Source organism: Hypoxylon trugodes (genome assembly GCF_022578975.1).
Source record: "Hypoxylon trugodes strain CBS 135444 unplaced genomic scaffold F4822scaffold_3, whole genome shotgun sequence".
Classification (NCBI taxonomy): domain Eukaryota; kingdom Fungi; phylum Ascomycota; class Sordariomycetes; order Xylariales; family Hypoxylaceae; genus Hypoxylon; species Hypoxylon trugodes.
Genome location: NW_026250018.1, coordinates 551,705 through 564,950, shown reverse-complemented (window position 1 = coordinate 564,950; position 13,246 = coordinate 551,705). Strand labels below are relative to the sequence as shown.

Genomic DNA, 13,246 nt, shown 5'->3' with positions numbered 1-13,246 from the left:
ATTCGGGGGTTAGGCTGGACAGGGTAGAGGGTTTCCCTGTTTGTGACACTTGCATTACTTGCTAATGCATTTGACGAGCTGCGGCAGCTTCGCTTGAGCATTTTCAACGTGGTATTCAGAGGATGTTGGCTACCTAAGGAAAGGGCCGGATCAAATCTTAACGAGTGAATCTCGAACCAACAGTTATCATCAGCCGGTCCTTCAATCTAACCGGAGCTCAGAAAAGTCCCCATATAGTTTAGTACGGGTACTTTATAATGCCTACTTCCCGAGTTGTGGGACGGGGTTCGGGGGAAGCCATCCACAAAATCCACGGAGATCCGCGGGCTTGCGACCGGATGCACGCCTAGGGCGGACTATTTACTATCAATATCGTCGGAATCATAACTTGTTTAGCTTGTCTGGACTAAATATTGATAATCATCGGTGATAAAAATCGCTCCATTTAAAGGAAGTCAAGGGATTTGTCAGCGAAATAGGTATATAACGTTCGACTTCACAGTGTAGTTGATAAGGGGCGAGTATCATCATCATTGATCTCGTTTAACAATAAAGTATAGAGTCAAGTGTCCCACTACCTACCTACCTACCTATCAATCTTTTATTTAAAGAACTCTACGAAGATGTCCTCAATTCTTGCTGTTTTTGGCGCCACAGGCAAACAAGGTAGCTCCGTTGTTAATTACGTGCTCAACGATCCGGAGCTCTCTCGGAAATACAAGATCCGTGCCATTACGCGTGATGTAAATTCGGAGAAAGCAAAAAAACTCGAGGAGAAAGTCGAAGTTGTCCGGGGCGATGTGCTTGATCGAAGCTCGCTTGGTACAGCTTTAGCTGGTGTGCACACAGTCTTCGCGGTAACAACTCCCTTCGCGACAAATGTGCCATTATTTGGCCCAAAGGGTCTTGAGTCCGAGTACAACCAGGCCAAAAACATTGCGGACGCCGCGGTCGAACAAGGCGCCCAGTACATTATCTTCAGTACGCTGCCTTCTCCCACGAAAATTTCCGGTGGCAAGTGGACTAGCGTCACCCCCTTCGACGCGAAGGAAAAGGCTGAGCAATATATTCGAGGTCTCCCCATCAAGAGCGCCTTTGTTAGCCCAGGTGGCTTCATGGAGAATTATGTTGACCTTGGCTTTTGGTCTCCAAAACGGACCCCCGACGGTGGCTGGATCTTGGTAGGCAGTGCTTCTCCCAAGGCCGAATACCCTTTGGTCGACGCAGTCGGGAATACGGGCAATTTCGTTGGCGCAATACTCGCCGAACCCGACAAGTATGAAGGGAAGATATTTCATGCTGCCACTGCGCTATATAGCTGGGAGGAGATAGCCGCCATCATATCTAAGGCCACGGGCAAAAATGTTGTCTACAAGCAAACGCCGGTTGAAGAACTTGAAAAGATGATCCCGTTCGGGGCAGAGGTCTTCATCGACGGATTTCAATTCATGGAAGAATTCGGTTATTATGGTCCGGATAGTAGGAAGCTGATCGCTTGGGCTGTTGATAACGCTCGAGGCAAACTCACCACGTTCGAGGAGTACTTGAGCACGCACCCTGTTCAGATGGAATAAGGGATGACGATGCAGCTTGGTATGAACAGAATGCGCTTTTATCGTTATTTGTACTTGACGGATACGCTCGTTTTCTTCGTCTCTTTCTTCTCGAGGAATTATTCCGTAGCGCTTTACTCGCCTGTCGATCGTTGGTTATCTGTATTTTGCTTGTTACATGTCGTGTCAATAAAGGAGAGTTAGAAATAATCGTGTTTGTTAATGCGGTCGCTTGGTTAATTAACGCTGGGAGCATTGGGCAACCCACCTAGAGGTATAGACTCGGCGTCTATTAGGCCTGTCGGGTACCTTAATACCCTAGCAGGACGCGCCGGAGCGCTATATTTTAGTGGGGGTTTGCGAGCAGTTCTTCACTTGGGCAAGTTTAACAAGGTTGTGCCCTATAATTGCCCCTAGGAAGGCGTCGGGGTAGGTATTTTTCATTGGATGTGAGGAGTGTGTTCAAACTAAAGACGCTAAATTACGGCGCATACTTCCTTATCTCTACTTGTACCTACCTAGGTAGGTACCTTAAAAAATACTGGCCCTGATCGTTATAATTAAGGCACGTTAAGAGCATACACAGGTACTTTTCAGAACCTATTCCCCTGTACAATTAGAAGGGGTAGGTACTATCAGGTAGGCCATTAGATGCTATAACATACCTACCTAGGTGCTATCCTCCTTTTTTCCCCTGCTTTTTATCTTTATTTCCCTTTTTCAAGATCACAACGCCAACGGTATCAGTCCCTTTCGCAGGCGATGTGATTAATCCAGTCCTTTCCTTACTACCCAGGTACGTCATGGTCGAACGCACCATCATTCCCAATTCTGGTAAAGCGGTTTCATACTCCATTGTCCCTGCATTTCCCACGCCGTTCATGTCCGAGGCAACGAGAAGCTGCTAAGCGAACGGCTGGTCATGGCCAAAAGAAAAAAAAAAAAAAAAAGCACTTCCGATATCAAATCTAGGTGGGACTAACATATTATATCATATTCTGAACAGCACAGATTAACGGTTACTCGAGCGAACGAGTGTATTGGCACTATCGACGAGCAAACTCCCTAAAGGACTAAAACAGGATGTTCATATACCTTCAATAGAATAACATAACATCAATTCGAGATAATCATTCAATAATCATTCCATGTTACCGTCGTAAGCCAAGTCTCAGCCGTGGAATCAGCCTATACCCATTACTCGAATCGGTTCTCCTCATAGAACGTGTTCCGAAGAGGTAGATCCGCATCAAACCCCTTCGACTCCTTCATGTGGCGATCGAAGCTCTGCGTCGACATCTGTACCTTCTCGAACAGGCTTTTGTCTAGCACTGGCGCAGCAGGGGGCTGCTGTCCGCGGCTGCGCGCCACCTCCACTGCATTCGTGTAGTTATGATGCGCAAGGCTGGACGCGATCTGGAAGGCATTACGAATCTGTCGACCGTTCCAGCAGCCCGTGGACCGTGCGTTCTCTTCGTAATGCCGACCGGCAAAGTCGACTATCTCGCTGTCCTTGATAACGAGCGTCGGCTCGCCTGTCATTTCGTGTCGCTGCGCTTCGATTTCCCGTAACTTGCTTAGGTTAAGCCGGAAGATGTCGCGCGTCTGTGCCTTGTCAAGAGGCGGATAGTATAGCGACATGTGGATGCGCGACTTGAAGGCCTCGTCAATTGTTCCGACTCGGTTGGTCGTTAGGAATAGTAGACCGTTGTAGTATTCTAGGACACGCAGGAACACTGAGACTAGTGCATTGCGCTTCATGTCGAGCTTGGATCGCTGCGATAGGAACACATCCGCCTCGTCTAGAAGGAGCACACAGTCCCATAGATGTGCCAGGCGGAAGACGTTGTTGAGCGAAGATTCCACCTCGGACGGTGTAAGACCTAGGTCACCACATGTGATGACAAACAAGGGCTTGCGATACTCCATCGCCACAGCTTCGGCGGTTGCAGTTTTACCCACACCCGGCACACCGTGGAGTAGAACAACTAGACCACGACCTATCGCACTTATTAGCACTCGTTATTACGGTATTGCGAGTTTTGATTGACATACCCTTGTTCTGAATAAGATCCTGGCTAGGACCCTCAGTCGACATATCCACATAGCGTCTCTCGAGGGTCTTCTTCTGGAAATGCGAGGCGACAAGACCACGCACGATATCCTTGTAGTCCTTCAAGATCTTAAGGTTCTCAAATACACCTTGTTCTCTGCGGATTGGCTTCAAGAAGTGGGAGTTGACGGGGACGAATCTACGCTCGCGCAAGGCATACGCGAACATACGCTTGGGAAGTAGGACAAGGTCCTCCTCGCGCAGCTCCAAAGCCTTCGGGTTCATCTCGTATGTACGGGTTCCCTTGGTGCGCTGGCGGAGGAACATGTCTACGTTGAGGTTCTCACGGCGCTGCCACATCTCAACGCCGTCGTCCTTCTGAACAATCTCACGTTGGGCATATGCGATGTTCTGTCGCGAGCCATCGAACCAGTGCTGGATGTTCATATCGTCGTCCTCCACCTCGCACCTGATGGACTTGCTGACGGTCAGTTTGTGGAACCTAGGCCGCCAATCTGGGTTCTTCTGGAACGCCTCCGCAAGATCGACGATCACGTCACTCTCGACAAACTCAGGGTGTCGCATCTTCTCCCTGTCTTCGTCCTCTAGAATCTCGTCATCAGCCTCATTGGTGTCGAACGGCGGGTTCCTGGTCAATGTCCAAGCATTGTAAGACCGGTGTCTGTCCCCAAGGAATTGTTGGAAGTCTCGACCTTGCAACTTAAGCGACTCTAGGAGCTGCTTGTGGTCCTGGCGGTAACGAATCGGGAATACTTCAAGAGACTCGATCAATCTCTCGCCAGAGAAGGACTCGAGTTCGAACTTGTGACGAACAGCGCCGAAAGAGTTTCCATCGTGGTCGATGTAGTAGGCAAAAATGGTGAATTTAGCTTTCTTGTCTTGTCGAAGCTCGTCTGAGAAAAACTCCCATTCTAGCTTCGACGGGTACGCCGCCTCCACCTCTGGAATCTCGACTCGGTAGACGCGCCACACCTCATGGTAGCGGCCCGCCGTTTCTCCAGTAGCGGGCATGTAAATCAGGTCTCCGACCCGGAACAAACTCCATAGGTCATCGAACTTGACTCTGTCGGCTCCGGTGCCTTCGAATCGGTTGTGCAAGGGCATAACCTCCTTGTCGATGAAGTTAACATAGCATCGCACTACAATAGTGGATTAGTAAGTATTCTTGGTGAAAGGGTAGAAGGTGTGTTCCAAAGGTCACTCACTGTCCCTAAGAGCCTCGGGCGAATCCATGGCAGTGTCCAAGTCCTCTGCATTAGAATCGACCGAAAGGAGCGACTCGGCGTCGTCATCCTCGTCATCATCCTCACCCTGGGAGCCAGACTCCTTGTCCTTGGCATCCTCCTCGTCGACAATTTCTACCTCCTCTGGGGTTTCATTCACCTTCTCCGACTCAACTTCGTCGAGTTCCTCGTAGTCAGCCCACTTCTCTTCAAGAGTGGCAAGAATCTCTTTCATCTTAGGCTGGAAGTAGACCAACGCCTTGAAAGGCCTGACGAAAGTACGAGGGGTAGACCGCTGTTCGGTGTCATTGAGGAGCGAAGTAAGATGTCCAAGAACAGGCTGCGACTGTATACGGATGCGCTGAATATCACCATCGTCTATCTGCCCAACCTCGGCTCTCTTCTCCTTTCGAATCTTGTCCTGTACGTCGTTCTTAACGCGAGGAACATAGACATGCTCGCGGGGGATACCATAAGCAAGTAAATACTTCTGGCGGTTACGAGCCAAATCCTCCTTGCGACGGGCAGCCTGTTCACGTCGAATCTGAGCCTGAAGGTTCGGTCCAGACATAAGGACATCAATGGCATAGTCAGGCTCCTCGAGATCCTGGAAACGATTCTTGAAGTTCTCGAAGTTGAGCTTCCGGACTTCGGGAATCTTGGGGCGCCATTTGGCTTCAGTCCGACGGCGGTCGGCGAGGATTCGCTCACGTCGCTCTACTTCCTTCTGGGCAGCTAGGTAGGAGGGGTCCTCGTCACGGGTGCGTCGTGGTTGCAGACGCTTTCGAGGAGCGCGTTTTCCTGAAGCCTTGCCTCTCGCCATTGTGAATTTGTGGTTTTTTGAAAGGGGGATAATGTTATGATCTTAACCAGGTGGGAAATTGCGGTGCCCGATAGTACTGCAACAAGGAGAGCGCGGTTGAGGCATTGTAAGTTTTTTGGTGGTTGATAGGTGCTGGTATATATAGAACCCGTAGAGAATTGATAGTCACGTCTAGGACTTCAATGAATTTTGGCCTCCCGCAAAATCGGCATGCAAGCGGACTGAGTCACTCGGTAACTTGGTAGGCGAACTAACTAGGACGATCAACGGAAGACTCCAATCCAATCATGTAAGTCCATCTTCATAGAGTAGGCGATATGATAGCTGTAGAATAGGCATCAAAGGCCTCCAGCTCTTTGTGTTGGCAATTGAGGATTATCGAAGACTGGGGTAGCGTGGCCCCCATAATGCTATCCAGCCTATGATATTCCAGGGGCCTTCATACCGCCAACTCCTTACAGATCATTTGTGGATCTCGGGCCAGGCAGAATTCCCCCAAGTTCAATACACAGCCATCGCCTTAAACTGGTTTAATCCCTAGATAATGCGGCGTGTGTATGCCTTCTTGCGGGGTCGATGAAGAAGATCATGACTGGACTGCATGGTAATTGCTTAACGCAGCTCAAGCGTCTAGATCATGTATACCGATTATTGTTGCCTGAGGAACAGGCAGGCTCTCGTCGATCAGAGTAACTGATTCGAGCGCCCGCGTCGTAGCTAAGGGACGCGATAGTAGTATGCAGCAGCCTGCATCGGATTATAACAAGCGCGCGTGTCCACGTCCCATTCTTGCCTACCTTAGCAACTCATGCAGGTATTTGGGATGAAAAGAGAGTGGGATACAGAGGTCATGATATGATATCCAACTCAGCGAGGAGGCTGTCAGGTATTTTGCAGTGATGATCAATGAATCAGCCAATTCTTTTCTCGCCGACTTTCTTGTTATCGATATTTGATTGTCTCGGAAGTTTCATCCCTATAATGAAACCATCACTGTAGAAATCGGAAGCTCTTAACGGTGGGTCTCGTATTCGGATCCGTTGTAGGGCTGTTCAGGGCGGGCAAGGCGGCCTGAGCAGAGAGGTGTGCTGTATTCACTCCCATTCCATTTCTTCTACCCTCACCAGAATTGCTTACTAATCTGTATCGATTTAAGCTCTTTCAAGATTGTCCAGTTGATTTGTTCGCTTACTCGGAATTCAAAGATGACCGCTGCAAGAATTCGTGTATTGGTGACACGAGTTTCAGCGCCTTACTTAGGTACCTGCAATATTTAAGTAAGCAACGCCCAGGTATGTACCTATTATAGCCACTTACATAAGAGACCTGCAAGATGCTTACGAATCAAGGGTAGCACGACGGATTCCTATTCCCACATCCGACCTGACTCTTAATCGGAAGGTCAGGAAGGCTGGGAAGTCGATCGGAACGGGTATCCCGGTTGTATGTACATTGTGTACATGATAACCCTAAGACATTTTTACGCAGCAACATCCCGTGCTTAAATCCCATAGGTACATTAGGATACACGTTATCGACCAAGCACCTTGAATCACATCGACGATAGAGGAAGATTTCGAAATAGACGAAAATGACCCCCCAAAGTTCTTGTTTTCAGGTACATGTGGGTACTTGCATGTAGTAAACGATCTAGAGGGTATTCCGCAAGTATACGGCCCCACATTTAGGGATAGCCATGTTAATAAGATATAGCAAATTAGATAATATGGGTACCGCTATTCCCGACGTACCTAGGTGCTTCTACAGCCTCAATTTACCTAATCACAAAGCATTAATCTTGAGTATTCCATTTTACATCTCTACCTAAGTATTCAATTATTCATAGGTGGACAGTCATATAGATAGCCTACTTTATTAACATCTATCTACTTGCGATCGTTCTGACGAGAGATGGTATACTTAAATGCGACTTAATCTTGCTTCCCGGTCCTTCTATTCGCATTCGCTTAAGCTACTTCTAATGACTCAGCGCCACTACTACAGTGGATGAGCCAATGAGAATCAAGTCTAACGTGCAGCGTATTATTTATGGAAAGCCTAGAATGACACTTAAATAGTTACCCTAGCTTGGGTAGCTAATCAGATCTTGCTCGGATTCCTAATTGGCATGGAACGCATACGTCGTGTTGAAAAAGTGGGCGAAAAAAACCCGCAAGAGCGAAACTAGGAAATACATAATATGGACCCTACCTACTAATACACCTCTTATGCTTTATACATCACCCCCTTTTCTCTCTCGGCCGAGCAAGTATTAAATAAATAAGAGCTGAAAAAAGGATCATACGCAATCCATGCTTAAACTGTATGTGCTGGGGAGACCGTTATCCCGTACTGGTTAGTTCTTAGTATACTTCTCGTCTTCAGCCCTAGCTTTCACGGTTTAGCCTGGACGGGGGACTTCATTCGAGCAGCTTAGCAGCTAAGTCCTACCCTACCAAATGATAGTACGTTTTCCTACTACGAATCCTTGGTGTGAATCATCCATGGATCCTAAAATTCATCGCTGCGTCGTCTTCGGGTGGGCCCGGATGTAAGGGCGTCATGTACTTTATATACCCAACGACTTGAACAGTTTGTTCTACCGTCGTTCCATTGTTCCATCATCTTCATCTTCATAATGTCTAGTAAACCTCGAGTTATCGTGATAGGGGCTGGCCCCGTAGGATTATATACGGCACACGCTCTCGCTAAAGCAAATATCGATTACGTCGTTCTCGAGCAACAAAAGGACGTCGCCTTCCATAAGGGTGCCGGTATTGTCCTATTTCCTGCTTCAGTACGACTGGTTGATCAACTTGGATTATACGACCGTGTCGAAAAATTATCGACTCACCTCAATAGCAAAATCAACACATTACAAGATGGAACTGTCATCGTCCGATTCAAGTTGTTTGAACCAATCGAAGAAAAGTGAGTTACCCCTCATAGCCGAATATGCCGAATGTTCGACTCACATCTTAACCATCAAGATTCGGATACCCCTCCTTTGGATTTTCACGACGCGAGATGATTCAAGTCCTTTATGATACCCTACCCGAACGAGAGACCCGAATACGGACCAATGCCCGCCTAGTTGATATCGAGACACATGATAAAGGAGTGCGCGTTCGCCTTAGCGATGGTACTGTGGAGGAAGGTTCTTTGGTGATAGGGGCCGACGGGGTTCACTCTCGCACACGAGAAATAATGGGTAGACTCATCCGTGAGTCAACGGATGACGTAGACGGTGGAAAAGCGTATCCCATGATAGCAAACTTTAAAGCTATCTTTGGACGAACCCCAGTGCCCGAACATCTCAAGAGTCAGACGGGCTTATTTGCGGAAACTCACGGGACCGGTGTGACATCGCAAGCAGTTATCGGCAAAGAGTTTATCTATTACTGTATAATTAGGACATTGCCCAAACCAACAACCGGACGGCGCAGATTTACCGACCAAGAACTCGAAGAAGAAGCCCGGAGGTATTTCGATCTCAATTTATTCCCTAAAACTAGGTACGAAGACCTCTGGGCTGCTACAACGCCTGGCGAAGCTTCTTTGGTGCACTTGGAGGAGGGGTTTGTCGACCAATGGTACCACAACCGAGTCGTCCTAATGGGCGATGCTATACATAAAATGACCCCTATGAACGGAATGGGGGTTAACATCGGTATGCAAGATGCCACCGTACTTGTCAACCAATTACAAAGCCTATCGAGCTCAAGTCCTGATTGGTCAGCCGATGCGTTAGAAAAGGCCCTCCATAATTACCAGAGCACTCAAGAAACGATAGGCCGTCAAATAACTGACCAAGGAGCAATGATGACGCGAATGGTCAGTTGGAGCACGTGGTTTGGTTGGTTTTTCGACCGATTCGTCACGCCTTGGTTGGATCTCACGAGCATGGCGTTAAAGGGGTTTGGTCCTCTGATGGCCAATTCGCACATATTGGAATACATCCCCTTCGAAGGGAAGGCTGGTCTTGTTCCTTGGAAAAACCATCCCAAGGTTCAGGCCTGATCTAGCACAAGTTTATCTTGTACCAAAATATGTACTACTACTAGCCATAGAATAATCCCATCAATATATTCCCCAGGGGACATCCCACTTCATTTAATATTCTCGCATCAAGTTGGGAAATTTTGAGAGCACCAAGGGGGTAGAAGCCTCTAATGTCTATGACCATCGTGCACCCAGTTATTTGTATATACCTGCCTACTTATCATAGTACGGAAGACGCTCTCTTACAATCGTAGGGATACCTAATCTCCAAGTAGTTGAATGAAGACTCCAATGACGAAGACTGTTAAACTACTCCGTTGTCCGTGATACTAGTACATGTTCACAATAATAAAAAACACGCATGAAACAAACTTCTACCATAGAGAAGGTTAGAGCAGGACAGGGACATCCTCGAATAGATAAGGTGATTCTTTATGCGGGTCAACGTGGGGTTCTCGTGAGGGCAGTTGCCGCTTATTCTATGCTCGCGCGTGGTACTGCCAGTTCTTCAAGGCAAAGGGATTGGGCTACAACCCCGGTAGGGAAATACATTGAGTGTAGGTACCTATAGAGGTACCCGAAATAACCACACAGATATCAAAATAGAAATGGGTTAGCAATATAATAGGTAGCTACCGCGTGGGTACCTGCTTTCTAGGGTTGTCAGTCAAATTTTTACGGGACCACCCCGGTATTCTCCCCTCAAATAATTATTTTGTTTACCTAACCCCCTCTCTAGTTTCGTCAACGAGAGCAAGAAAACCTTGGAAGTTAACCTCATTGACAAAAATAAAACGTTGCCTTCTTGAGTCCTCGAGGACTTCTTCAGGGGTTCCCAGGCAGCTATCATCTTCTAGACACCTTATTTTCAACGCTGCTTCGGCCGCATACGACAAAGGCTGCTTATTTCCCACCAGATTCCTTGAAATCACTTAAGTACGCACCAGCTGCGTCTCTAGGCTCCATCCAGGTATGTTCTTGTAGGGCCATTCTCACATCCTAAGTGTTTCTTCAGTTCTCATTCTACCCAATTATGGGTTTGTTGATTTCATTAACCAAATCCACTCTCCCACCATTTGCGCATCGCTTCCTTTATAACAACATAAACAGCACATCAACACGAGGAAACACGAAGTGACACGTTTTTCTTCATTTTGTTTTATTATTTTTAAGAAAGGACTTGGCAGCTTTATTCTTCGTACTAATAAACGTACCTAATTCGCTAACATTGTCAAAACAGTAGACAATTCTTTCTACCCTTCGGATTTGAAAATCGACTCTCGTTGCGTGCTTGATATCCATACGACGTTGGAGGGTATCGGTAAGTTCGTTATTATATTTCCTATCTCATCACGTGGTTCCTTATGACAACACATTCGTTGCCCACATATTTATCTAGGTAGAGCGGGTAACCCAGACTTAGTCAGCTTGTTACCGACGCTGCTCCCCTCTTCTGTTATTCCAAGTCTATGGCCTCTAACAAAGTTATACTAATACGATGGAATAGCAGAGTCGCAACCATGGAACCTGAGAAAGCTCCCACAGGCTTTTCAAGCCTCCCTCAAGAGCTCAACGATGAGATCTAGAAGATCAGAACCGAGAAGCTTAAGCAGGGAACCCGACACTACATCTTTGTTAATGTTACCACTAGAGTGACCCGCAGAGGTGGGCGAAGCTCCTATGAGGGTTGGTATCGTTATGTTCACCCGGGCAAGAAAATTCTCCGCGCCCCATATGTTGCAATAAATGCTCCCGCGACCGTCGAAAATGGCCACAGGCTATTGACCAAATTCCGACTACGAGGCAAATTCCACGTTGGTGGGCATGGAGGTGCTCTAGAAGAAGGCACGCTGTACAACAGGAGCGAGTGGGGGGGTTCCGGTTCAAACCTGAGGACTCTATCACCATATTTGGTCGGTGACTTCAATTACGACGTCTTCGTTTTCGGAATTGATCGTTGTCGCCACCGTCTGGACAGCATACGCCCATTACCGCCTTTTATGTTGCTCCGAGGCGTGGTTTATCCACGCGACACTCAGAAGCGTGAGATCGAGGGTCTACCCGACGAACATTGGTTTTTCAACATTCAGAAGCTTGCTATACGAGTACCTGTTGAATTCGTAAATATCTACACCGACGGTATTCACAGCTTCGACAAAGACTGCCTATCTCGCAACCAGAAACTCCGAGTCCTCTACATCATTGCCCCGTTCCAGAAGTGTGGCTGTCGCTTCAGAGAGCTCCGAGCTGCCATGAAGGATCACCTCAACGATGATGGCTTCTTGCCGTCTTTCAAGTTCAATGTGCTTCGCGAGGTGCACAATAATCACCGCACGCAAAACAATGCGCCGCCTTGCAACCTTGATCTCTGGGACCCTTTCCGGTTCGATAGAATCCTAGCTGATTTCGCGAAAATCTTCGAGGGTCGCGCTGAGATCCCCAAGATCCAATTGGTAATGGATTCTTGCGAGTTGTTCGGAGTGGGAACGAAGGAGTAAACAGCCACCAATGTTCGTCATCTCTACCCTCGTACCAAATTCGAATTTATCGATCTTCAAATTTGATGACGTCCACATCGCCTGGTGTTACACCTTCCATTAGTTGCTGTACTTCGATTCCCTGCCTTGTCTCTTATTTTCGACCAAGGGTATCATTTCGTGGCGTTGCCCGATTGGGCTGACTGCCAATTCATTTCATCACAACTTCGACATTCCCAACGTCTCCCTACATTCTTCCACTATGATAGTGGTATACTTTTCTGCGAAGTTTTCCGCCTCTGCTTCTAATCTGGCTGCGGCACCAGGAGCATGAGGCATTTCAAAATACGACTGCAAATGCTTCTTATCTCGGAATATCAATTCCGTGACACAATCGATTTCGACATCTGCTGGGTTTCCCCAGGCGACAACGGCCGAATACTGCTTCTTCTCGGTCGATGAATCTTGCGGCGACACAGACCGCGGAATGTATCGTCTAATATGCGAAATGGGGAATGTCTCTCCGGCGACCTCCTTAGTTAAGGGCATATGGATTTCTTCATAATGCTTTTGGAATTGTTGCGGAGTCAGACCTGACTTTCGGTGGATAAGCATGAGCACTCTAACAACCATGGTGGATTCGTTAATGGTATAAAACCACTAAAAAAACAGAAAAAAAAAGAGGGAGGAGTTTATGGTATTTCTTTTCGGTTTCTTTTCACAGTTGCGCGGATACTTAGATAGTGAGATAGTCAATTACGAATCACTGCCCGCATTTTGATAAATCGTTCCGAGTGTTTACCTACTAGGTATTTATGATTGCAGACATCTACTCACCGGGTCATTCGGAGTCGGAACTTTCCAACACCACATGGCTATCATACATGCGGACATGCTAACTTCCCTGCAGTAAAGCACGTCTCCGGGTACCCGGGTCCAGTAATTGGTGCCAATATAACTAACATGCAGACCAACATGCAGCACATTGCCGTTGGCGTAGGTTCGTAGGTTGCAATCAAGCCATGTTAACTCCACACCTTTGACGTGAGTTGGAGCTGAAGGAAGTCGGTGAGACTCCAATAGAATCCAATAAT

At 47.5% G+C, this 13,246-nt stretch overlaps 4 protein-coding genes across 4 annotated transcripts; 2 read left to right on the top strand and 2 right to left on the bottom strand.

Annotated features, from left to right (window-relative positions):
* The first annotated feature begins 568 nt into the window (after nucleotides 1-568).
* Nucleotides 569-1,758, top strand: F4822DRAFT_441937 (uncharacterized protein). The gene has a single exon (XM_051462928.1). The coding sequence runs from the start codon at nucleotides 624-626 to the stop codon at nucleotides 1,572-1,574; it is 951 nt and encodes a 316-aa protein (XP_051316415.1). The 5' UTR covers nucleotides 569-623; the 3' UTR covers nucleotides 1,575-1,758.
* A 728-nt stretch (nucleotides 1,759-2,486) lies between these two features.
* F4822DRAFT_393870 (uncharacterized protein) lies at nucleotides 2,487-5,692 on the bottom strand. The gene is made up of 3 exons (XM_051457323.1): nucleotides 4,833-5,692; nucleotides 3,609-4,766; nucleotides 2,487-3,553 (listed from the first exon to the last, which is right to left on the bottom strand). The coding sequence occupies exons 1-3, from the start codon at nucleotides 5,671-5,673 to the stop codon at nucleotides 2,751-2,753; spliced, it is 2,802 nt and encodes a 933-aa protein (XP_051316414.1). The 5' UTR covers nucleotides 5,674-5,692; the 3' UTR covers nucleotides 2,487-2,750.
* Nucleotides 5,693-7,782: 2,090 nt separating this feature from the next.
* On the top strand, nucleotides 7,783-10,051 carry F4822DRAFT_393857 (putative dehydrogenase). The gene is made up of 2 exons (XM_051457322.1): nucleotides 7,783-8,604; nucleotides 8,664-10,051. The coding sequence occupies exons 1-2, from the start codon at nucleotides 8,312-8,314 to the stop codon at nucleotides 9,691-9,693; spliced, it is 1,323 nt and encodes a 440-aa protein (XP_051316413.1). The 5' UTR covers nucleotides 7,783-8,311; the 3' UTR covers nucleotides 9,694-10,051.
* Nucleotides 10,052-12,272: 2,221 nt separating this feature from the next.
* F4822DRAFT_156581 (uncharacterized protein) lies at nucleotides 12,273-13,230 on the bottom strand. Its single transcript, XM_051453098.1, has one exon. The coding sequence runs from the start codon at nucleotides 12,783-12,785 to the stop codon at nucleotides 12,372-12,374; it is 414 nt and encodes a 137-aa protein (XP_051316412.1). The 5' UTR covers nucleotides 12,786-13,230; the 3' UTR covers nucleotides 12,273-12,371.
* Between the last annotated feature and the right edge of the window lie 16 nt (nucleotides 13,231-13,246).

Bases quoted from the DNA above. Each gene is read 5' to 3' on its own strand.
- F4822DRAFT_393870 (XM_051457323.1), bottom strand. From the start codon at position 5,673: ATGGCGAGAGGCAAGGCTTCAGGAAAACGCGCTCCTCGAAAGCGTCTG. The intron at 4,767-4,832 runs GTGAGTGACCTT...CCACTATTGTAG, and splicing joins GCCCGAGGCTCTTAGGGACA to TGCGATGCTATGTTAACTTC. The intron at 3,554-3,608 runs GTATGTCAATCA...TAAGTGCGATAG, and splicing joins GGATCTTATTCAGAACAAGG to GTCGTGGTCTAGTTGTTCTA.
- F4822DRAFT_393857 (XM_051457322.1), top strand. From the start codon at position 8,312: ATGTCTAGTAAACCTCGAGTTATCGTGATAGGGGCTGGCCCCGTAGGA. The intron at 8,605-8,663 runs GTGAGTTACCCC...TTAACCATCAAG, and splicing joins TTTGAACCAATCGAAGAAAA to ATTCGGATACCCCTCCTTTG.
- F4822DRAFT_441937 (XM_051462928.1), top strand. From the start codon at position 624: ATGTCCTCAATTCTTGCTGTTTTTGGCGCCACAGGCAAACAAGGTAGC.
- F4822DRAFT_156581 (XM_051453098.1), bottom strand. From the start codon at position 12,785: ATGGTTGTTAGAGTGCTCATGCTTATCCACCGAAAGTCAGGTCTGACT.